Source organism: Cololabis saira, chromosome 6 (genome assembly GCF_033807715.1).
Source record: "Cololabis saira isolate AMF1-May2022 chromosome 6, fColSai1.1, whole genome shotgun sequence".
Classification (NCBI taxonomy): Eukaryota; Metazoa; Chordata; class Actinopteri; order Beloniformes; family Belonidae; genus Cololabis; species Cololabis saira.
In genome coordinates, this window is record NC_084592.1 from 20899855 (window position 1) to 20923572 (window position 23718).

The window sequence follows — 23718 nt, forward strand, 5'->3', positions numbered from 1 at the left end:
TGATTCAACAAACACAGACTTACATGGTACAAGTACAAGAAAGCACACTCCACAACCCAGCTCCGACCTCGCACTGTTGACTGAAATGCAGAAGGGACACTTTCCCGGCTCATTTATAATGCAGGGAAACTAACTGGGGAAGGATGTAACCCTTAAAGGTTACTTACATTTTTTTTTAAAAAAGGGGAGTTGTCTTGATAGGATGGAGATGCGCTTATCCCTTCCAGATGGGTCAAAACTCAGACGAGAAGCAGCACAGGAATCCCAGGTAGTGGAGGTCATGGGTGGATTCCCTCTGGATGCCTTTATGATTCCAGACGACCCCGAGGAAAGAGATGTGTGGTCCATGGAGATGGGAGACGACTCCGTCTTCTACAGCGACGACGAGGAAACTATCAGACCATCCGATTTTGGCGCCAGCAAGTGCAGACATCTTGTAAACAGTGTGGCAGAGTGTGGAATCAACCAAAAGCATGATGATGATGCAGGAGACGGCGTTATTCACACAGAAAGAAGAGAGATGGAAATGACCCGGAAGGTCAGTTGGACTGAAGAGGAATTTCAAAAGCTTGGAACAGCAAAAGCTGAAAGAACGTACGTGTCTGACCCTGGAGATGCAGCTGCTGGGTTTCTGAGAGCTTGTGAGCAACTTCTACAACCAAAGTGCACCACACCAAGCGTGCAAACACAATATGAGCCCAATAAACCGGCAGGAAAAGGTAAGACTGGCTTATTACGTGGTGAAAAAAGTTCTTCAAAAAGGAAGGTCTCAGTTTACAGAAAGCAGATGTTTCCTTTCTTCTCTCCTCAGTGAATCGACGCATTCAGGAGGAGGTGAAGGTAGAAACACAGACATCAAACCCTAACCTGTTTGATGTGTTTAATGAGGAGGGTTGCACACGGCTGAACAGGGAAGCAGACATCCCTGAACAGCTGTCTGCTGAATTCAAGAAATCAAGAGACGGGCAGCTCCAAGTGCTGGAAACCAAGCGCAGCTTTCAAGTCCATGCCGAGCTCCCTGAAAACCCAAGACGGTCTGCTCTGCCTCCCCTGAAGAAGTCGGCATGCAGCGCCTTCAACCACCTCACCTCCTCCGGATACAGCACCGTGTCCTACCGCAGGATCCGCAGGGGCAACACTCAGCAGAAGATAGAAGACTTCGAATTCATGCTCATGAAACAGTAAGAAGATGGACTTTCAAGGTCAATATGACCCATGAAAAGAAAAAAAAAAAGGCAAAACTATGCATTATGCTTGCATTTTTCTACTAACATTTACCCGTCACAAGGATTGGAAGCATATGCTGCTGTTCTCCGAGGTCATAATTATTTCACAAAGTATTTCTAAATTAAAACATCCTTGTGTCTGTTGTGTAAATATCTCACCAGCCTTCTGAGATACTTCTGAGTCAAAATAGTAAGATAAAATAATAAATAAATCAATGCAGTTAAATCTCTTTTTTTATCAAATTTATTTTTCCGACCATCTCAAAAGATGCTTTTTCATCATTTTGTCTTTAAAAAGTTTGATCACAGGTAATAAAATCATGGAATCCCAGGACAGATTTGATATGTTTTGAGGCAACACTTCCCTCTAGTGTCAATGATTGTTTTTACATCAGAACCACACGCTATCAAAAAAAATGCAGCATTTAAACCCAAAGAAGCAGCAGAAAGTGTGACGCCCTGAAACAAATATCTTTTATGCAAAAAACCCCCCAACAAAAACAAGTATTATTTGGTTGCAGTAGAGGAAAGCTTATGTGGCACCGGGAAACTGGGAGTGCTTGTTCTCTGAAATCCATCTGAATCAAAGTTCTTTGAAAAAAAAACGACATCAGACATTGAAATATTCAGTTTCCAGGCGATACCACACCGTTTGATTAATATCACGTATATCACTGCCACCAAAGCGCCTCCGTGTCCTCCCTGTCAGTCACGTTTTAAGGCTGGAGGACGGGCCGCGGTCCGCTGCGAGGCCTCTCAGAGTTTCCGTAGTGCATCTCTTCCCAGGCCTCTTCAGTCTCATCACTGAGCGTGGTACTGCGTGAACTCCCACTTCTGGAAGGTGTTGCCGGGTTCACAAGGTCTGAGGCGCAGAGATTCGCCCTGAGGTTCGGCCTCGAGGCACATGTGGTGGGAAATGAACTCTGCTACGAGGTGCTCCGCCTTGACAAACACAAAACAGGAAATCTCATTAATGAACAAAGCTTCAAGTTTCTAAACACACCCTTTTTTCCGCCCACTGTGTAAACAGGGTGTTGTTTTAGGTGAAGCTCGCTGACAGAAAGAGTTACAAAAAAGGAAAAAGTTCTGAATGGAAAAGGAGACCTACAAGAGTGGTTTTGGAGGATTTGTAGAGCCAGCGGAGTTCAGGTTTGGAGTTGTCACACGGCAGCAGAGTGAAGCCCTTGTTCTGGGGAGCGACGCAGAGCTCCTGCTGCCGAATGTGCCTCATCCAGGTGTAATTAAAGTGCTGACTCTAAATTCCAGAAAAGAGGTGGAGAGTTACCAACATATAATTATGCCGTATATCATGAACGCTGTAGGGATCTTGAGAAACGCCTCGCTGGAGCTGATCTGAATCCAAAAAGACCGCATTTAGAAAGACTTGCTCTCGTCTTGGACTCCGCCCTTGTTTATCATGGCTTAGCTCCTGTCTTAGGCTGCATTTGGAATTTGCTACATCTGCTTTTGGATTCTCTCGCTCACTTGCATAATTACCAGTCACGACCACAAACTTGCATATTATATCAAATTTTCCCTTGGAAAAATCAAGAATAGCCGAGGCTGAGTTGGGGTTCTTTTTTTTTTTTACGTCAAATTATCGGCTGAATAAAAGAAAGCCTACCTGCTTGCTGAGATCACAGACCTCGAAGGACAAGGAGCCTTTCTGGAGGGCGAGGCATTTTCTTAAGCCACGACTGAAGACCTAAAGAAATTAGTCATTTTAAACTTAAATAATGGGAAAAGAAAAACAAAACTTGCACACATGTGAAACCAAATAGAGAAGCCTGAGACGAGCTTCATCTGAGAGTTGCTCAAAAGGAGAGACTGTGATTGGGTAGAAACTTTAACTTATTTTATGAACATATGTTCACAAGATAAGATGCTTTAATGTTAACTGAGTTTCAATACGCAAAAGCATTTTAGTGCTGAAACAATCCCACGTACCAGGCCCTCGGCTTTGACTAAAGGAGCCTCCATGTCGGGATACACGTTGTCCAGGTACCACTTGAAGCTCTTGCATTTGAGTCTCTTCCTCAGCTCCATCTGCTCCGTGAGGTTGCCAATGTTAATGACCTTTTTATCCAGCAGGTGGTGGTACCCGTGGCCATAGAAAAGGTCCTTGTACTCATCCAGCCAGACTTCAGCCACCCTCGCCAGGTTACGCTCCACCGTCTTCTGCCTGTCCTTCGGGAACTTGTATGGATTCTGTCCTCGGAAAATGTGTCCCACCCGGGAGCAGGGGATGATCTCGATTTCCCCTCCGCACATCCAGATCTGTGCGCATTGGCAACGTGTTATAGGGCATTTGTGACCACAAAGGGGACGGGGGGAATTAATATGACACTAAAAGACGCTACCTTGAATGAAATCTCCATGTTCTCTCCTCCCCACACGTCCAGACCAGGATCATAGGCGCCGAGCTCGAAGAAGTACTTTTTGTCAATAGAAAAAAGGCCCCCAGCCATAACGGGACATCTGCAAGATCGACAATATATGTTCAGGCCAAGAGAAAAAATCCAAGAATAAAGAAAACGAAATATGGAAAGAAATGATTGTGATACCTGATTGGATCTGAAATGGTCATGTTGTTCTTCTTAATGTACTCGTCTGGTAACGCACTCCAGCCAAACACCAAAGGCCATTTGAAAACGCCTCTTTGGAAATTGTCAACGAGCATATAACTGACGATACAGAGGATAAAACGCAGGTTACAGATGCATCATTGATCCAAGAGGGGGCATTGATGCATCTCATGCATTATTCATCTGTTCCTCAGCTTGTTTTTTCTTTTTTATTTAAAAATCACCTCATATCTTTATCACTGATGACTTCGATGACCGGACAGGGCACCTTCTTGCGATCCATATAGACCCTCTCCAGGAGCGGCTCCAGCCAGCCCACATTACACTCCACATGGGAGTCGAGGAAGGTAAGGACCTCACCTGGTTTACAGCAAAGCAAACATCCTGCTGCGGTTAAACATTTGCCTTTTACAGCGCTGCTATAGTGACACTCATTAAAGAGCAATTAGAAAAGCAGGATTGGAGATTTCTGTAAAGTATGTCAACAAAGACATTATCAGGGTCATGACTAAGAGAATGTGTATTTGAGCTCAACACAATGACTTGTTTTTTCCTCTTCATTATTTTTGGGTTTATCTTACTTTTAAAACACTTCTTATCTGATTAAATAATTTTTAGACGGACAAAGAAGAAAAAACCCCTAATCTATTCTAGGCTTTGATGTTTTTGCTGTAATCTCCGGGCTTTATTTGCTAGTCGACAGGCTAACAAACCCTTCTGTGTCAGTGGCAACTGAACTTCATCCCACCGCGACCTGCAAGGACTTTGCCAAATTCTCCACTGACAAAATCCTAAATATTAGACAAGCAGTTGGTGCATCAGCAGCAGGTTCAGCATGTGTACCGTTTCCACCAAAAACTGGTAAAAACACACTGTCACAGTTTCATCCCATTTACAGCAAAGACCTGAAGGACATTTTACATCAACCAAACTCCTCCTCTTGCTGTTTAGACATCCTAAAGACAACAGGTTTTTTTTCCCAAAAGGTCTCAAAGATTTTGGAGTCAGACATGTTACTGATGGTGAACTTGTCTTTAATGTCAGGTGTGTTTCCAGAGCCACTAAAAGCAGCTGTAATTAAACCTCTGCTGAAAAAGGACAATCTTGACGGGACACAAATGAACAACTACAGGCCCATTTAAGATCATTGAAAAAGTGGGTTTTCAACAGCTTAATTACTTTTTAACCCAAATAAACTGCTATGCTACCGGAACTGTACTAAACTAGTTCAAAACATACTTAGAGAACAGGAAGTACTTTGTGTCATTAGGTAACTTTACATCTGAGAAGACAAGAATCCCATGTGGAGTTCCCCAAGGTTCCATCCTGGGACTTCTTCTGTTTAACATCTACATGCTCCCACTGGCACAGATTATAAAGAGCAACAAAATAAGCTGCCATAGCTATGCAGATGACACGCAAATATACAACATCACAAGGAGACGGAGGCCCTGTCCAGGCTCTTAGTAAATGCATTGAGGAGATTAATGACTGGATGTGCCACAACTTTCTCCAGCTAAACCAAAAACAAAACTGAGGTAATTGTCTTTGAAGCCAAAGAGAAATGATTACAGGTCACCACAGAGCTTCAATCTATACACCTAAAAACCACCAACCAGGCCAGAAATCTGGGTGTAGAGATGGACTCAGTCCTAAATTTGGAAAAACACATTAAGGCAAAAACAAAGTCAGCCTGCTATCACCCTAAGAATATATAAAGGTTAAAAGATCTGATGTCTCAGCAGGACCTGGAAAACTAGTCCATGCAGCAGCTTGATTATTGTAACAGCATCTTTACAGGTTTACCCAAAAAAATCTGTTAGACAACTGCAGCTCATTCAGAACTCTGCTGCTCGAGTCCTCACTAACACCAAAGAAGTGGACCACATCAGTCCAGCTCTGAGGTCTTTACACTGGCTGCCGGTCTGTCAGACGATAGACTTCTGTTCTGATTCTGATGTTCTGATAATGGTCTATAAAGCTCTGAATGGTCCCGGACATAAATCCATCAATGACCTCCTGACCCGGTATGAACCCTCCAGACCCCTCAGGTCATCTGGATCTGAATTTATCTATTGTTATTGCTTTCTTTTTTGTTTAAAAATTAAATTATGCCTTTCATTTATGTTTCAATGTCTCTGTAAAGCACTTTGAATCACCTTGTTGTTGAATTGTACTATAGAAATAAACTTGCCTTGGCTTGTAAACATTTGGATGAAATAAAGATTGTCTGGTTAACTGTTAGTCATTTATTTGTGATATATCCTCTCATCTATGTCTGCCACCTTAAAGCACCTGCAAAACTACACTTTCATAAAAATAAGAAAGGGTTTAATATGTCCATGCGCACCTTTGGCAACAGCAGCTCCAGCTAGCCTGGCCCGGATCAGGCCCTGACGCTCCTTCAGACGGACGATTCGTACTTTGGGAAACTGGGCCATGTACCGATCCAGCTGCTCCTTAAGATAGTCTGCCAAAATAAAAGCACACATAATAGTGAAACTACTGCATGCGAGTCTCCCTCATAGCAGAAAATCGTCACAAAGCATAAAAAATACATTTAACTCATACATTAAATGACAAAAACATCTGATATTTAACAATCTGCTGCCTTTTTTTAATGTCTACATATATTCTATTCTTTATTCTGAATATTCTGGACTGATTTTTAAAAAGCATGGCATCTCTTACCATTTTTATGCAGATGACTCTCAAATCTACCTGCCCCTCAAAAGAAATGACAACAGCTCCCTGAAGCCTCTGCTAGAGTGCCTAAAGGACATTAAGGCCTGGATGGCATTAAACTTTTTGAATTTAAATGAAGGTAAAACTGAGGTCATGGTGTTTGGACCCAATCGGGCCTGTGATGGCCCTCCCATTGATCTGGGTTCCCTACACATTTACCTGAAAACTACAGTCACCAACCTCGGCGTCAAAATTGACAATGATCTTAAACTGGACAAGCAAATTAATTCTGTAGTAAAATCCAGTTTTTATCATCTGAGGCTTTTATCTAAAATTAAATCTGTTTTATCTTTTAATGATTTTGAACGAGTAATTCATGCTTTTATCTCAACCCGTTTGGACTACTGTAATGCCCTCTATACTGGTGTCAACCAGACCTCACTTGCTCGCTTACAGTTAGTCCAAAACGCGGCTGCTCGTCTTTTAACAGGAGCCCGCAAGCATGACCACATCACCCCCGTTCTGGCCTCCCTTCACTGGCTCCCTGTCTCTTTTAGAATTAATTTTAAAATACTATTGTTTGTTTTTAAGTCACTAAATGGGTTGGCACCAAAGTACATCTCGGACCTCCTACATGTGTACACTCCCTCGAGGTCTTTGAGGTCTTCTACTCAGTCGCGTCTCGTTGTTCCGAAAACAAGGCAAAAAACCAGGGGCGACCGTGCCTTTTCAGTTATAGCCCCTAAGCTTTGGAACGAGCTACCTCCCCACATTAAAATGGCCCCCACAGTAGAAATTTTTAAATCTCGTCTTAAAACTTATTTTTATTCCTTGGCTTTTAATCCAGCGTGAGAGTTGTGTGGTCTCTGTCCTGTCTTTTATGTCGTGCTTTTATGTGCTCTTATCTATTTTACTCTGTTTTTAGCTTTTTACTATTTTTATCATGTTTTATTTTACTCATTGTGCAGCACTTTGTTAACCTTGTTGTTTTTAAAATGTGCTATACAAATAAAGTGGATTGGATTGGATTCTCATGTTTATAGTCTCAGCATAATTTACTACTTTACTGTATTGTTCATATCTTTCATACTGTATATATCCTTTCATAGTTTGTGACAGTTTACAAAACTGCTGCTCACTTTGCACACACTGTACCTTATTATTTTATACGACTGTACATTCCTCACTTTCTGCTTCTTTGCACTTCTGGTTAGATACTAACTGCATTTCGTTGTCTCAGTACGTGTACTATGTGCAATGACAATAAAGTTGAATCTAATCTAATCAAATATAAAACTTTCAGTGGGATTTAACAGAACTAAACAATTTGAAAATTCAGCAATATTTATGAATGACCTCATCATTAATAAAAACAAGAAACAGATTAAAATATGCAGCTTCAAACTTTTTTTACTACAATACAAGCAGACCCAGTCTACTCAGGAGAAACCTTTCACCTTTGGTGCTGAAGTCATCCACCAGGATGATTTCTTTGAGGAGATGTGGTGGAGATCTATTCAGCACGCTGTGCACAGATCGGAGGAGCGTGGACCAAACCTCATCCACGAAGCAGAAAATCACACTGGTGGACGGCAGGTTGTCGTGGACCAGGCTCTGTGCACACCTGACAAAACCAAACACACAGGAGAGGATGACTCAGCTGATGACTAGGAACACCCTGAAGTAGGGCTGTTCGATTTTGCCCAAAAATAAAATCTCGATTTTTTTCTCTCAAAATCCGATTTTCGATTACGATTATATTGTGAATTGACAAAAGGCAAAGAAATGATTTCAAATATGCTGTTTTTTTATTGAACATTTGCCCCATTGGGCTTTAGGTGCAAACTTTGCTCTTATTAAACTAAAAATGAATGAATAAAGTGCAAAACTCTGTAAAATAAGTTGAAAAAAAGTTTTAAAAAATATAATAGAATATAAAGTTTTATCTCTGAAAAAAAACATCAGCAAATCAGCACTTGCAAACATACAGTAAGTTATATTTCCAATTAAATAAAACAAGACATTTTCTAATTAAACTAAACTGGGTCTTTGCATGCTAAATAATAATGCAACCCATGAAGGAGGTAGAGGTGTGTAATGTCAGTCATTACATTTGCTATTCACATTTGCAAGTTTTTTGCAAGGAACACGAGCCGGTCTACCGCATCTGGCTTGAGGGATGCCCGGTGGCATGTTACAACGCCCCCTCCTACACTAAACAGCCTCTCCGATGGGGCACTTGTCGCAGGTATTGAGAGGTATTTCCATCAATCAATAATATGGTATCAATCATTAATATGTGTGCAGACAAGGTAAAAAAAAAAAAAGAAAAAAAAAAGTGAAAAAATCGATTTTACGATTTTCACGTTTTAACATCGTTGTAATTACATAATCGCGATTACGATTTAAAATCGATTAATCGAACAGCCCTACCCTGAAGGGTAATCTGAAGGCGAGTACTCACGTTTCCGGCCTGGTGTCGGGGACGGCTCGATCCACTGGGATCTGGTCGCTGAGGTAGACATTAAAATGGCCTTCGTCCCATCTCCTTCTCACCTCTGCATCTTCGCTGCTGGCAAGGATCCCCGGCTGACCGAACTGACCCACCGCGTTGGCGTTCCTGGGAGAGACAGTCGCATCCATAGAGAGCACCTTGTGGACGCCTGATTTTCTGACGGCGGTGAAGTTATCCAGAGAGTCGTCTCCTGCTTTGATTTTAGATTTCAAGGACTCCTTCTGCACAATCAGAATACTCGGGGGATTCGTCTTTGCTGGTTTCACCTCTGTTTTGATCTTCTCTCCTTTGTTTATACCCTGAGTAATTGTTTTAACAGGGCGTGCGTCCACGGCCTGCAGCTGACTCACTTTTTTACCATCCTTTATTTCTTCTTTTGCCTTCGACTCTGTGTTGTTCAGAGAATTTAGTTTAATCGGCATGGTTTTAATGAGTTCCTTCTTTAAGGATGCTTTTATGGTATGATCTTGTGGCACTTGTGTTGCTTTAGTTATATTTACATACAAGTTTACTGCTTTTTTCTTTGCAGGTGCATGCTGCTGAGATGTGATGCCCTTAGACTTAGAAAGGGCAGCTCCATCACTATGATTTCTGAGAACATGATCTCCTGTTCCCTGATCGGCATTGATCAGGGAACCCTGCCTCTGGTTTCTCTGATCAGTATTGATCAGCTGACCCTGCCTCTGGTTTCTCTGATCAGTATTGATCAGCTGCTCCTGCCTCTGGACCGGGTGTTTGAAGCCCCTCCTCACCAGCTGGGTGACCCTGGACTGCTGCCGGACCAGATCCCTCTCCTTCAGCAGCCTCTCCTTCAGCAGCTGGCTGTTGGCGTCGTTGATCGATAAGCGCAGAGCTGCCATGTCAAACAGCAGCCAGATCACAGAAGCCACGAACACGAACGCCAGGACCCTCCCGCTCCCCCTCAGGTACCTCCTAATCTTCATCATTCTTTGTTTTTTTTTTATTAAAACCACACACAACGTGTCCGACTCGCTTCTGAACTTACAGACAAACTTTTCTGGTCCTTAACGAAGTGAGCTGCTTGCGTGGCATGTTAAGAAATGTTCCCCGGAGCATCCCCGGTGTGTCATTCAAACGTCCACTCGGGCTCCGAGACGCTCGGAACGACGCGGAGCTACGAGCTGGGGTTAGTTCGTTTATCCATACCGTGTCGCTCCGGTCACCCGCCCACCGCGGCGGAGAGGTCAACAAAACTCGCTCCTGCTGAAAGAAAGAAACTCGCGTAAAAAGTGTTTGGAGTCTTTCCACGTTACAACTTCTTCAACAGACAGTTTTGTATGCAGACGTAGCTGCAGACCTCCACTTTGTCACTGATCTGATTGGACGAGGGAGCAGGAAAAGTGTCAGCCTACAATCTAATGGGGGGAAGCGAGAGGCGCGCAGGAAGTAGTATTAAATGACACCTTCAAAATAAAGCTTTTCGTTTGGAGACTATTTTATTTATTGTACAAAATTAAGAAAGTGGAAGAATCCATCATAGTAACTGGTTTGAGTGTTTCCCCACATGTAATGGAAACAGATAAAAAAAACAAACAAACGAAAAAAAAAAGCAAACATCTGCAGATTATTTGTGCCACTTTAGAAACAGTTCTTGTAAACCAGATGTTCAAATCTAGTGGTGGGAAAAAAAATTGATATTGCAATATATTGTTGCGCTCTCTGTCGCAATCAATAATTGATAAACTGACGGCAAATATCGCTATTTTATTACAACACACATAATGGATTTACGCGGTTGTCACCGCACTATTGTTCATGCACTTCAATTTGTCCAGCTGTACAGTGTTTACATTTACAAGACTAGGAGGCAGTGAAATGCAAATGCACGTTCTTTGTACATTGTATGAAGCATTGAATAAATGCGTAACTACAGACGTTTTCCTTTTTATGGGTATTCTTTCTTTTTAAGTCACATATATCGTGATATATCGTTGATGAAATTTCCTACAATATATCAAATATCGTAGTTATCGTGTATCGTGATATTATTGTTATTGTGGGCCACATATCGCCAAAGTATTGAATCGTGAGTTACCTGTATCGTCCCACCCCTATTCAAATCACAGTCCTGACATCTCCAGGGTGTGATTCTCATGTTGTTATCCACCTGGAGGAAGCATTTTGACACAACACAACTGTCTCTTTTATTTTCACACCTTTCAACTCAACCAAATGCAGTGCATTGCCATAACATTTTTTGATAGGTGGATGTTGGTGTAGGTGATGCCTTGAGAAAGTGGAGGAATCTCGTAGTAACTGGTTTGAGTGTTTCTCCACATGTAATGGAAACAGCTAAAAAAAAACAAACGGAAAAACAAACAACAACAAAAGCAAAAGAATTTGCAGATTATTTGTGCCACTTTAGAAACAGTTCTTGTGCACCATAAGCCAGATGTTCAAATCACAGTCCTGACATCTCCAGGGTGTGGTTCTCCTGTTGTTATCAACCTAGAGGAAGCATTTTGAAACTGTCTCTTTTATACTCACACCTTTCAACTCAACCATTGCCATAACATTTTTTTATTGGTGGATGTGGTGCATCTTGCTACAGATAGCAAAAAGGATGTCTTTTTTTTCTCTTTTGCCTTCAAGGCTTTCCTGAGAATGGAGCATTCCTGTGTACTAAACATGATGTCAATATTCAGAAAAAAAGCATGGCGTATATAATCATCCTAACTTTGGTTTTACTTGGCCTATCAACACGATTAAAAAAACAGGTAATTAGTTTGAAGTCTGCACTTTTGACACAAGTTGAAACAGAGACTCTATTGGCGCTTTAATACTAATACCTACTCATACTTTTTAGACTATGTATCCAGAATGAGATATCTGTCCTGCTCCCGTTTTGCGCTTTTCCACTACGGTTCAAGGCGGGTGGAGGCGTGCCGAGTAGATATTTTTTCTATATCTATTCTGCCAAGGTTCTGAGCGTGCTGAGTCGGCCCTGTATCTGACGTCATCACAATACACGCCACCGATTGGTCGGGGGTCGGGGCCGTATGACGTTTGAATCAGGAAGCGGGAGTCAGCGCAAGGACGGCTCACGGCTTCCTCATTTTATCCGACAGGCAATGGCAGCGCAAACGTCTGTTTGGTGATCCAACTCTGAGGTGCAGATGTTCATAAACCTGGTGGCTGAGGAGAGAATTAAAAAGGGAAAAAGAAAAAAAAAGCGTTTAAGGCTGGATTATGGTTCTGGGTTAAATCGACGCCGAGCGTGCGCCGCAGGTTGCGCCGCAATGAGCCTGACACATACCTCCCAAAAATTGTAACTACGTGTCAAGAGGTTGCAGACCGAACGCAGACCGAGAGGGCTGTGATTAGTTTGCTTGGTAGCAACGCATTTCCAGTTCCGGTTCGCGAAGCAGTAGTGAACTTTCAGTGCTCTTTTCTTCGTGTGTGTGATTTCTTTTGTTTTGTTTTTTTGCACAATAGTTGTCCTTATCTCTTTGATTCACTGTGACCGGAAAAGTCGGATAAACCATTCAGGAAAAGATTGCACCCCCCTAGCGCTCTGGGGGGGTATTGCACCGCGGCGAAATGGAGTGACAGAGAAGTCTGAAGGATTCACGACGCCGTCACGGCAACAACGTAGGCTCTGCGTTGGTGTAGCGCAGAACCATAATCCAGCCTTTACTGTTGTTGTCTTCTCCGTTTAGATCACACAATCAAATATGTCACAGCAGCTTCGCTCCAACCCGCCCACTTCTCATCTGGGTGTCTAGAAACAATCAAGGACAAGGCGAGTGGAGGCGAGACGAGGCGTGGCGAGTCGAGTCGCGCTGAGTAGATACTAGTATAAAAGCGCCATATGAGGCTGCATCTCACTTCTATGTCATCAAAATTGGTCATGTGATTCAGATGCACCAATAAAGATTGAGTTATGTTTCTGCGTCAAAACGACGCCGTGCCTACGGCGTGTGGTTTGCGTCGACGCGTACCACACGCCGTCACTGACGCCGTCACTGACGCCGTCACTGACGCCGTCACTGACGCCATCACTGACGCCGTCACTGACGTGCACCTCCCGAAAATTGTAACTACGCGTCGAGGCGACGCAGACCACACGCAGACAGAGAGGGCTGTGATTGGTTCGCTTGGAAGCAACGCATTTCCGGTTTCCGGTTTGAAGCAGTCGTGAACTTTCAGTTTGTGTGATATGTGTGATTTTTTTTGGTTTGTTTTTTTGCACAATAGTTGTCCTTATCTCTTTGATTCACTGTGACCGGAAAAGTCGGATAAACCATTCAGGAAAAGATTGCACCCCCCTAGCGCTCTGGGGGGGTATTGCACCGCGGCGAAATGGAGTGACAGAGAAGTCTGAAGGGTTCACGCCGGCGTCACGGCAACGGCATAGGCTCTGCATTGGTGTAGCGCAGAACCATAATCCAGCCTTTACTGTTGTTGTCTTCTCCGTTTAGATCACACAATCAAATACGTCACAGCAGCTTCATCTTGGTGTCTAGAAACAAACAAGGACAAGGCGAGTGGAGGCGAGTGGAGGCAAGACGAGGCGTGGCGAGTCGAGTTGCGCTGAGTAGGTACTAGTATAAAAGCGCCATATGAGGCTGCATCTCACTTCTATGTCACTTCTATATCAAAATTGGTCATGTGATTCCGATGCACCAATAAGTCTGTCTATTTCTGAGTGTTAAAGGAGCATGAGGCTCCTTTTAAGAAATGAGACTCTCTAGCGCCACCCTTCACCACGACGGCCGTTGGGGGTACTGCAGCCACAGCGAAGCCGGCACGGGAGAACGGGGAGAACGTGCATGCAGCGTCATGTGACGTTACATCCGCAGCCCAGCGCGGGAAATTCGGACTCCGAATTGCAGCACATTTTGCAGCACACAGCCTGTTCAAGGCAAAGGAGAGATACACTAGAGGGCTCATTCTTTTGGGTTTGGAACGCTTCATCTGACATTATTACTAGAAAACTTAAAACGTATACGAATTTTTTTCATAAATCCTGCCTCAATCCGCCCTCAAGCTCCTTTAATGGGGGGTCAGTGCAGACTGACTCACTTTTGGAGCTAGTCTCCAGTGCTCAGTTGCGGAATTGCAATTTTGATAGCTTCCTTGTTGGTTTCAATCCGAAAGTTGTAACGTTGGTGATTGCTGGTGCAACAACAACAACATCAAAAACTGTACTTGTCAAGATGATGTCCTTGAAGAGTTGTCATGTTAGTTCACAATCAGCCCCATACTTTTTCATGGCCCCTGAGCCCCTCCTCAGAAACAAGCATCACATGAAGGAGTTGGTGAAATCAAAAACACAAGCTCAATTATTCTTTGATGATTCCATTATGCGCATCTTAATTTGGAAGTCTTAACCGGAAACAGATTTTTTAATTTTTACAAACAAATTAGTGTATATCAGATTACTAGTTGGTAACCATAGGTGTCACGTTTCAATGTGGACTGCAGTGAGTACTGTTAACAGAGCCGCACTTATATGGTGTCCTGAGTCTTTTGTTGAGAACATTAAGGTGAGGGATTGTCGTATGAATGTTGCAAACAGATTCCTTTGCCCTGAGCAGTCATGACGTGTCCGGACACGTGGACGAGCCTCAAGGCTGATTTATGGTTCCGCGTCACTGTAGGGGCGCGTCGCCGCGTACCCTACGCCGTAGTCTCTGCGTCGATTTAACGTGGAACGTGAGCTTCACACACGGATCTGTATCCTGATCTGCAACTCTGATCTCTGTTGTTTGTGCGGGGACTGTCGTCAAACAAGATTCTTTCAGTCCTGCAAATCATGTCTGTTCAGTTAAGTAACCATTCAGGAATTCCCACATGATCAGCTTGTGGGCCTTTTATGTTTACAAGTGATAACAAAGTTCATCATCTGAAAACAAAGTAAGAATAGAAATGTCGAAATGCTAAATATTATACAAGACATGAGTGGAAAAAAGCATTGTAGAGAGTTTCATACTTTAGTTTTTATTGTACATTATTGTGCTTAGTTATTTTTCTTTAGTTACTCACTTATTTCACCCCCATTTATTTAATGGGACCCACTGTCTTTGCCAGAGAGAGAGACAGAGTCAGAGAAAGAGAGGGAGATTATAGTCTGTAAGACTTCAAATAAAACTATTGTTTTTTTTGCTTTACAAAAAATAAATAATGATATTGAAGAAATACTTTTTAGACTATATATCCAGAATGAGATATATCTGTCCTGCCAGAGGTGGAAAAAGTACTGAAAAATTGTAATTGAGTAAAAGTATCTTTACTTTGCTTAAATCCTACTCAAAGTAAAAGTAATCATCTAAAAATTTACTCGAGTAAAAGTACAAAAGTACTTAATTTAAAATGTAATTTGAGTAAAAGTTACTTTCAGTTATTTAATGCAAAAAAAAGGATGAGTCACGAATCAAATTAATCAACTTCGAGGCATATTAAAGTACACATCCACACTTGTTCCAGTACATTTTTTTAGATGTTGATGTCTTGAAGGTTGAAAGCTCCGCTCTGCCGGGCAGGCACATTTTACACTGCATTATAATGTTGTTGCCTTTTGTGCGTTTGAACGCGAATAAGTCTTCCAAGTTTGGCCAAGGGTTTTTGTTGTTTTTGTGGCTGGTTTCTGCTCGCATTTAATTTTTTCACCATAGATTTTGTACTCAGTAACGTGAGGGGGTTCAAATGTAGCAAAGTAAAATACTTGGGTCAAAATGTACTCGAGTGAAAGTAAAAATTACATATTTCAAAAACTACTTAGAAAATTACAAATTACTCCTAAAAAGTACTCAATTACAGTAAAGTGAGTAAATGTACTTTGTTACTTTCCACCCTGTGTCCTGCCAGACAGACTACAGCATGATCAGTAAAATAATAATAAAAAGAGCATTGGAAATACAAAAGTGAAAATGAGACAGTCTTTTCCTCCTTGTTTGTTGCCTTAAAACTAAAAAAATCAAGTAATAATTAAGTTGTGCATATCTTACATTTGCACTTTGAACTCTAAAAAACAAAAAAAAAACCTCCATTAATGAGTTTACCAAACACCCTTAGGGTGAAGCTAAAATAGAAACTCAATCTATTCCCAGTTGAACATTTGAGTGATACTATCGGGGCGCTAAAAAAAAACCCAGTATTATTTCTTCTACGAGGGGAAATGCATGTACAGTCACATTTGTAAAACCTGTGTTACTGCAGCCATTAGGTGGTGATTAGTGGAGGCAACGACAGGTTTTTCCTCTTCATCAGCGGGCCCCTCCTGGGAGTACCAGTGGCTCCATCCAGCCTATTAACAGTCCCCAACATGAGGAGGGAGGGGAGTGGTACCTCCCATGGTGCCTGCCCTTAACCGCACTACACACACTTTCATTAGTGTGTTAGCTAAATGATTGGCCTCAGGATAGCCCCCGAGCACTGCAACACACATGCACGCTCACTGGTCAATTTATTCATTTATTCACCGACTCCTGCATTCACATTCTCAACGGTAAATTTCGGTTATCTGAACTGAATAGGCTGGAGGTTAGAAAACACTAGCGGCATAAGTCTCCTATCACGGTTACAATATTTAGCAGCGAGATTATAAACACAAACAGGTGACTGAGTTTTATATCTCAAAAACACTGGGAAAGATCAACACTTTTTTTCTTTATTAAGAAAAACAAACAACCAAACAAACAGACTGCAAATTACTTCAGGAAGTTGTGGAAATTTGTAATTCATTCTGACATTTGGACAAATAGCTATTTCTTGAAATGACAAGGATTTCAGCAGAAAAATCAATAATGGAGGTTATTACAACCCGTGGCCTTGATTTCTATTATCTCGGTCCTTGTAAGTGATGAATTATATTTCAATCAATAGCTGCATTTTCAGCAATCAACATTTGCTGAAGTGATATATTTTTGGCTTTGCAAACGCGTCCCTTGAAACCTTCAAATACCAGATGGACAGATGGTCCTTTGGAAGTTCTCCTCAAAGTATTCTCTTCTTTGGATCATTGCCGATGCTGAATCTTGCAGGGTTAGATAAATGCACAGCAGAGCAGAAGTCCAACTAACTTTATTTCAGTGAAATAGAGTGAAGATTTGAGATGGAAGCTCAAAAACCTGAAATATCCGCTCTTGCCACAAACTAATTTACATGGAACATCTGTAAAGTCTTGGAAACAATAAAAGATGTGTGAACATTATTTCATTTCTCCATAATCAGCATCAATGGCATATGCCGTCTTGATGTTTTCCATCAATTGGATTGTTCAAAATTAAGCCACACGGAAATTTTACATTGACATGTGTAAAAGGAGCCTGATGTACTTGTATGGTATCTTTGGAAAATGTTAATTAGACCCTGGAATTAAAATTACAACAGTTGGTCTCTGTAATTTACATAGAGGTCATGTTGAGCTAATATGGCACTTGTTGAAACAGACAGCCAGCAACAATATGGTTAAGTCTGACCCACTGACATTTCCAGCTCCAAATATGCACATTGTGTGAATTAAATTAATTAGAGAATTCATTAAGAAATATGGCTTGCGGAAACGAGTATAATATTTAGTTATGTGATGTAATTTTCTTTCATTGTTAATGCTAATTTGTTTCATAACACTTCCTGCGGTGTTTCCCCCCCTGCACTAACCATGATGTATGTAATTTGTTAGCCATTTAATTAATTATGATTAGAATAAGTGGATGTACAGCCTGTTTTGACAGATGGCTCCCACTCAGTCAGACCTTTGAACAATTAACTTTCCATTTCTCTCTGTTTGTAGCTTTTTAATTTTTCTGTAAAGAACATCAGATGCATATGCATCATCTGAAAGCTTTACTCCGGAGGCATCAAATGAGGAATTATCTATAATTTGTCCCATAACACAATGCAGGTAAACAAGTTTGATTCTGGCTTTGTTTGCGAGGTACTCACTTAGTGATTATTTCATTTGTGTTTAATTGTCACATGTGGCTGGTTTAATCATGGGATTCCCAGAATATTGCTTTTTCTCGTGTTTATTGGTTGCTTTCCTAGAGTTTTACTCCTGATAATTTTACTCAGTGACTTTTAATTAACGTCTGGTTTTCTTCAAACACGTTATTTGGCATGCATTGTATCATCCCAAGGGTGTAACCCGCACATATCTGCAGCCGGACCTGTAAATGGGAACATCTGGGAAGCTGTTTGCGCGCACCTTTGCTGTTCTCACGTGAGTCCACGAGATGGCGCTTTGGCTCTTCTTGTTCCTCTTGTGCACAATCTGAGACAGACTTCCAGACTTGAGGAGAACATTTGCATCAAGGACAGAAACGACATCCTCCTTCACATATATTGATTTACTGTGTCTAGGTTGAGAAATTAATATATTGTATAGTTTTGCAATGTGCTTTCAAATATTTTTCTTTTTACTTTATTTCAAAATGTTATATCACACTGATGATTATAAAGACTGCTCACTTGGTGTAACATATGAAAGGTGCCTCTTTGGACTTGGCAGACATAGTAGCAAGCAGGGGCGCTAGAAAACTTTGGAATAAAATCAGTTTTGTCAGAATCCAGAGAAAGAGAAAAAGAGTCAAACCAGACTGCTCAAGTGAAATCCCATTTATTGTAAAGAACTTTGCATAAAAAAACATCAAACATTTGGCTAATTATGGCATTGTTGATGTATTTCACCAAACTGAATAATATTTTTTTTTATTTTTTTATTTTTAATAAAAAAAAAAAAAAATATATATATATATATATATATATATATATATATATATATATATATATATATATGCACTACCTTTGTCATTTCTTTTGTCTGGTGATATGAAGGTGATACTGATTTGGCTCCCACTGGGTATGGCTTAATGTCTGACATAAAAAAATAACTACATAATTTGTCTCAATCCAGAGGGCTGACTTGGCATGGACAGCAGCAGTCCTAAATGTCACCCTATAATGAGTTCTGGCCAAAGGTACACAGTTAGGACAGTGCCCGCTGGCACCTGAGATGCCCACTGGCTAGCTTTTTACCCCACAGCCATTTGGACAACCCTGGTTTTCTTTGTGCACGCCGCCGTACAAGATTTGCATCCAAACCAAAAGTTTGAGCACTAGGAAGTTTCCTTTTGCCCACACAGGCGATGGAGGCATACAGAATGAAGAATATAACAAAACACTAAACCAGTGAAGAACCAAAGGGCGAATGGTATAAAATACAACAGAAAAAAGCAATATTGCAAATGCCTTAAACTCCCTAAGTCCCCTCAAAAAAACATGCATGGAAGGTATATTTTACACACATGTAATAGTTGAATGTACGACTCACCAGTGCTAGATCTACTTAAGTCTTCCGAGACATATGACTAAGGTATGGAAGGAAATTACTGCAGCGACTTGATAACACGTGGAATTATTCACCGAGTTGCTATCTTCTCAAGTGAAAGCAGGAAGACTTTCAGTTTTGAGGAACTTGACTCCTTTTGTTTGACTGTTATGGGACCTATTGGCAACACGCTGGGCTTATTATCGTACAAAGGCGCAGGAGATGAGGGAACATTGTATCTAAATTAACTTTTCTTATTTCCTGGTGAATGAAATCAATTCCATCCTTTTATGTTACTTTTCATCTGCCTTTTGTCTTGTTGCGGAATCTTTTCTCTTTCTTCCCCATTCATCTGTTTTGCCCTTTCCTTGATCTGATAGCATTAAACATATAATTAAGTCATAAAGGAGGGGACTGATGAGTGTAGCAGATGGTAATTGCGTCCTACATTTGAATGAAATGATATGCATTGCTACAATTTACAGCCTTCGCCTCATATTTTATTCAGCAACCTTTTATCTCTTTTCCCGTAGAATTATTCTGCAATAAATTTAGACATCTTATCAATAGCTAGAGTGATAGTGGCAGAAACATGGGAAAAATGAGCCTTCGCCGTTTTATGCTGTTTAAAATAATTTTCCATAATAAAGGAGCTATCGGAGCTGCTCTATCACTGTAGAGGGGCGGATATTCCTATTTCTAGTGAGGCTGCTGTTGGTTTGTGGACAAGCTGTCACTCTGCTGTTAGTCTGAAGAAATGTGAAAGGACAGAGGGAAATGGATTTGTGAAGTTCACGGTATAATTTGTCACAGTGACAATATTGCATCATAACCCAGAAAGCAGAAATAACTCACGGATAATCCGTTATTTTCCTTGTTTTCCTTGTAAAATACCCTGCACAAAGCAATTGTCTTCTTCGATAACTATCACTTAGCTGATTTGATACAGATATTGACCACTGCTCCGCAAAGGAGAAGACTGGGTATAACTTTAAAGGTAAAATGCTCATTTTACTGCGTGCATATTCAATGTAAATGACATGTTAAATTATTGCCTCTCAAATTACAAAAGATGTTAAAAAAAAGTACATGGCCACCTCTCTTAAACAGTTTTAACCTAACATTATAGCCTCGGTGAGAGGATTTAATTGAGGCCTTTTGAATTAGACTGAAATGGTTCACTCATTTTAAACCACTTTGCGATGACGGCGAGAGTGTAATCTGGCTGCCTGCTTTCTGAACGTGGGATAATTCAGCCATACATCACTGCCAACGCTTTAAGGTAACAAGATTATGCCTGTTCCTTTAATAACTATCCTGCTTCAGATCAAACACATATGCCCTGCTTCGCCGTCCAGCTTTCGCCCCGGATCCCTCCGTCCTGTGATCATTTGTACCTTCAGTAATTCTGCGTGAAAACTTCATTCCTGTAATGGGAGCGAGCAGAACAGTTGAGTGGAGCGTTGCCAGAAGACGCGTTTTGTTCCACTGACATGCTCTCCTTTCACCAGTCCCTGGTGAAGTACTGGACTCCACTGATATTTGAGAACTGGTAACTGGGGTGATATAGGTTTAATTCTCTTGTTCCCTCCGACCTGCCAAGTACAGGCGCCGGCTGCCAGCTGGAAGGCTTTCGGATGTCGAGGAGAGCGAGGGTGGGGGGTATTAGCAGGGGCAGGAGAGAGGAGAACAAGTATACAGTACAAACACAAGTGCCTCTAGACCTTGAAGGTGCTACAAAAAGGCTTTTTTTCCCCACATTTTCACACCCCGGGCACTTAGCGTTTGCTTATGATGCGGGTCCATTACCTTTAAGTATAAGTGCTTGTGTTTGGTCACTGTTTTTACAGCCCTTCTAGCTTGAGAGGAATCTACCCGGGGTGACCCAACTCTATTTATTGATGCTTCCACTTGCTGGTAATAGACTGGAAAACACAGATAATATGTTTGATCGATCAACGTGAACAAATTTCATTTGTTGGGATCAATAACAGTTTACAGTTGACAGAGCCCAAATAACTACTTTTTATTTGTGCTTTTTGATTGAAGCTGTCTTGGCAAGCTGGCGAAGTGCGGCGCCCCAGACCAGGCTCATGTGGCAGGCGTGGACTCTTCTGTTCTATTATTGCCAGCAATCTGTATTTAAAACTAATATCAGTGTGTGCCGCACGGCTTGGGGCAAAAGGCAACAAACCAATCTGATATACAGCACGTGTTTCTTTTCGGTTCCTTGTGATGGGAATTAGAATGTGAAAAATAACAATTCCCTTACGTTTTTCTCCGGTATCCATTTTTTTTCATTTGAGGGCACAATGATTAGATTTGTTCTTCTTTGTTTCCAGCAGCATGATTTGTATTTTGTTTTCAATGTGTACAAAACATAATAGAAAAGTGATGTGGAACCAAAGGGGGTGGGAAAAAAACCGGAGGAAATTAACTGACGTGCAGAAGAAAGACATTTCCAAGGCTCCCGCTTTTGCCGTTTTCTTCATGTTTCTGCTTTTCATGATCATGCTCTGTGGAACACCCTGCAGACATGGACGCCTTTGCTCCCTGTCGTAGAGTTCCTGGCCGGACGGCTGCCCTCTGCACACGCAGACAAAAACATCATGGGATGGGAAGTCCACACGGATAAACATTTACTACGGTAGGTGTTGCTTCAGGCAAGTGCTATTCAGGGGGAATTTACTGTGTATACGCTGCTGTTACAGCAATAACCCTCTTATGGAGGTGTTTTTTGCAAAGCGTTTTTCTTCAGAGCAGTAAACGGTTCATGTTAAATTCATGCATGCAGGTCTGCATGCAATATAGGCCACTGTTTGTTTCTCAAACCTGTAAAAACCCTGCACTGTCGTCGTATTGCGATTTATTAGTCAGCAGATGACACGACAGGCCTAAAAGTAACAATAACCTGATTTTATGTCTAGGCAGTGCCTTCAAATTATTCTGAACATGGCAGAGATCTACACTGAATCAAAAAAAAAGATCCATGAGAACCCGCCACTATACTGGACGACTCGTCCATTAATGACAGTACAAGGTACATGTAAACAAAGCCCATTAGAGCTCCAAACTGGTGGATAGAAGTTATACTACCTAACCTAACGATGCCTAGCTGCTTCAGGAAATGACTTAACATTTATTCTAAGTTGAATCAACCCGGATTTACCAGTTAAAGTCCTTATTTTGTGATGTCATGTGATGTAGATAAAACAGAGCCACAGTGGAATTAAGTTTCCTTTTAATGCCACTTTTACAGCGAGTATGTAAGCATTGCAGTTTTTTTCCTCAAGATGATTGTGCAGGTTTAGGGGCTCCAAGCGGCAATCATTCGGTTTATGGATAGATAAGGACCGATCAAATGAACAAACTGCAAACTTGTTCATTTTTGTTTACTATTGCATAACAGCATTAACACTGGCAAGTACCTGGATGGTGCATTCAAAACGGTCAGAAAATTGAGTGTGGATTGATGGACACCCTCATCTGGACACCCGTCATCGTGATGACGTAGCCAAAGTGGTGGGACACTCGTTTGTTATATTATTGGTCAAAAAAAGGACACTGGTAGGTTTTTGACGCCAATAATGGTGCAACTTTCATATCTCATAAAAGAAATATGACATAAAATTGGTTTCACTACCAGACAGTGTTGTTTTTTGCAACGAGACAGCACTCAGCTGCACACCACACATGTAAGAGTACGTGTGGTGTATTGTGTTTATGTGCACTCATGAGTTTTGAACAGAGCCAAGTTGCTCTACAGGTCCAAGTAGTTGGGCATGTATCATCAAGATTTTGTTTCAGATGCACACCCCGAAACCTCCAACCAAAACTAACTAAAACACTGAAAGGACACGAGGAACTTTGCATCAAAGCTTTCAGATCAGTGTCTGCTCTCTTACAGCAAACTTCTCTGGATCTGCGTACTTCCGAAGCTGCAGCTGGTTTGATAAGCAGATCTTCAAAGAATGACAAATATTTATGATAATTAACTCAATTCTCACAAGGGACACGAGACTGAGAGTTGTTGAAAATGATCAGATTAAAGAAAAACATTGAAATTACTTGGAAAAGAAAACAATTTGAAAGAATTTTCTTGAAATTTGGAATTAGTTTGGATCATCACTTTTTTCCTTAACTTTTCGCTGCTGTGCGTGACTTTCATTCTGCTAAGACCCAACCTCCCACATCTGGTCAAGGAGAGATCTGTGTACCATCAACAACCACTAAGCAGATGTCTTAAAAAAAATAAAGTAAAGGTCTGGAGGCTGATGCACACCTAAAAAAGACTTGGTGAAACAGGTGCGTAGGAGTAGGTAGGAGTGAATCAAGGAAAAAAAGGGGGTCTCCCGCACACTGTAGGTCAAGTGCAAAAAACTTTAATAGGGTAAACAAAAAAGCAACGTTTCG

The 23718-nt window shown here is 41.4% G+C and overlaps 2 protein-coding genes across 3 annotated transcripts; one reads left to right on the top strand and one right to left on the bottom strand.

The window, feature by feature from the left end:
* Positions 1-61: 61 nt before the first annotated feature.
* On the top strand, positions 62-1714 carry LOC133445989 (uncharacterized). 2 transcript variants are annotated; one of them, XM_061723617.1, is made up of 2 exons: positions 62-719; positions 788-1714. In XM_061723617.1, the coding sequence occupies exons 1-2, from the start codon at positions 203-205 to the stop codon at positions 1183-1185; spliced, it is 915 nt and encodes a 304-aa protein (XP_061579601.1). In that variant the 5' UTR covers positions 62-202; the 3' UTR covers positions 1186-1714. The 2 variants fall into 2 exon arrangements, with proteins under 2 accessions (XP_061579601.1, XP_061579603.1); XM_061723619.1 differs by having other exon boundaries at positions 812-1714.
* Positions 1459-10374, bottom strand: LOC133445988 (polypeptide N-acetylgalactosaminyltransferase 5). The gene is made up of 10 exons (XM_061723616.1): positions 8961-10374; positions 7954-8120; positions 6162-6281; positions 4036-4171; positions 3791-3910; positions 3587-3704; positions 3174-3503; positions 2851-2931; positions 2335-2481; positions 1459-2168 (listed from the first exon to the last, which is right to left on the bottom strand). Exons 1-10 carry the CDS (start codon positions 9956-9958, stop codon positions 2028-2030), a joined length of 2358 nt encoding a protein of 785 aa, XP_061579600.1. The 5' UTR covers positions 9959-10374; the 3' UTR covers positions 1459-2027.
* Positions 10375-23718: the final 13344 nt, after the last annotated feature.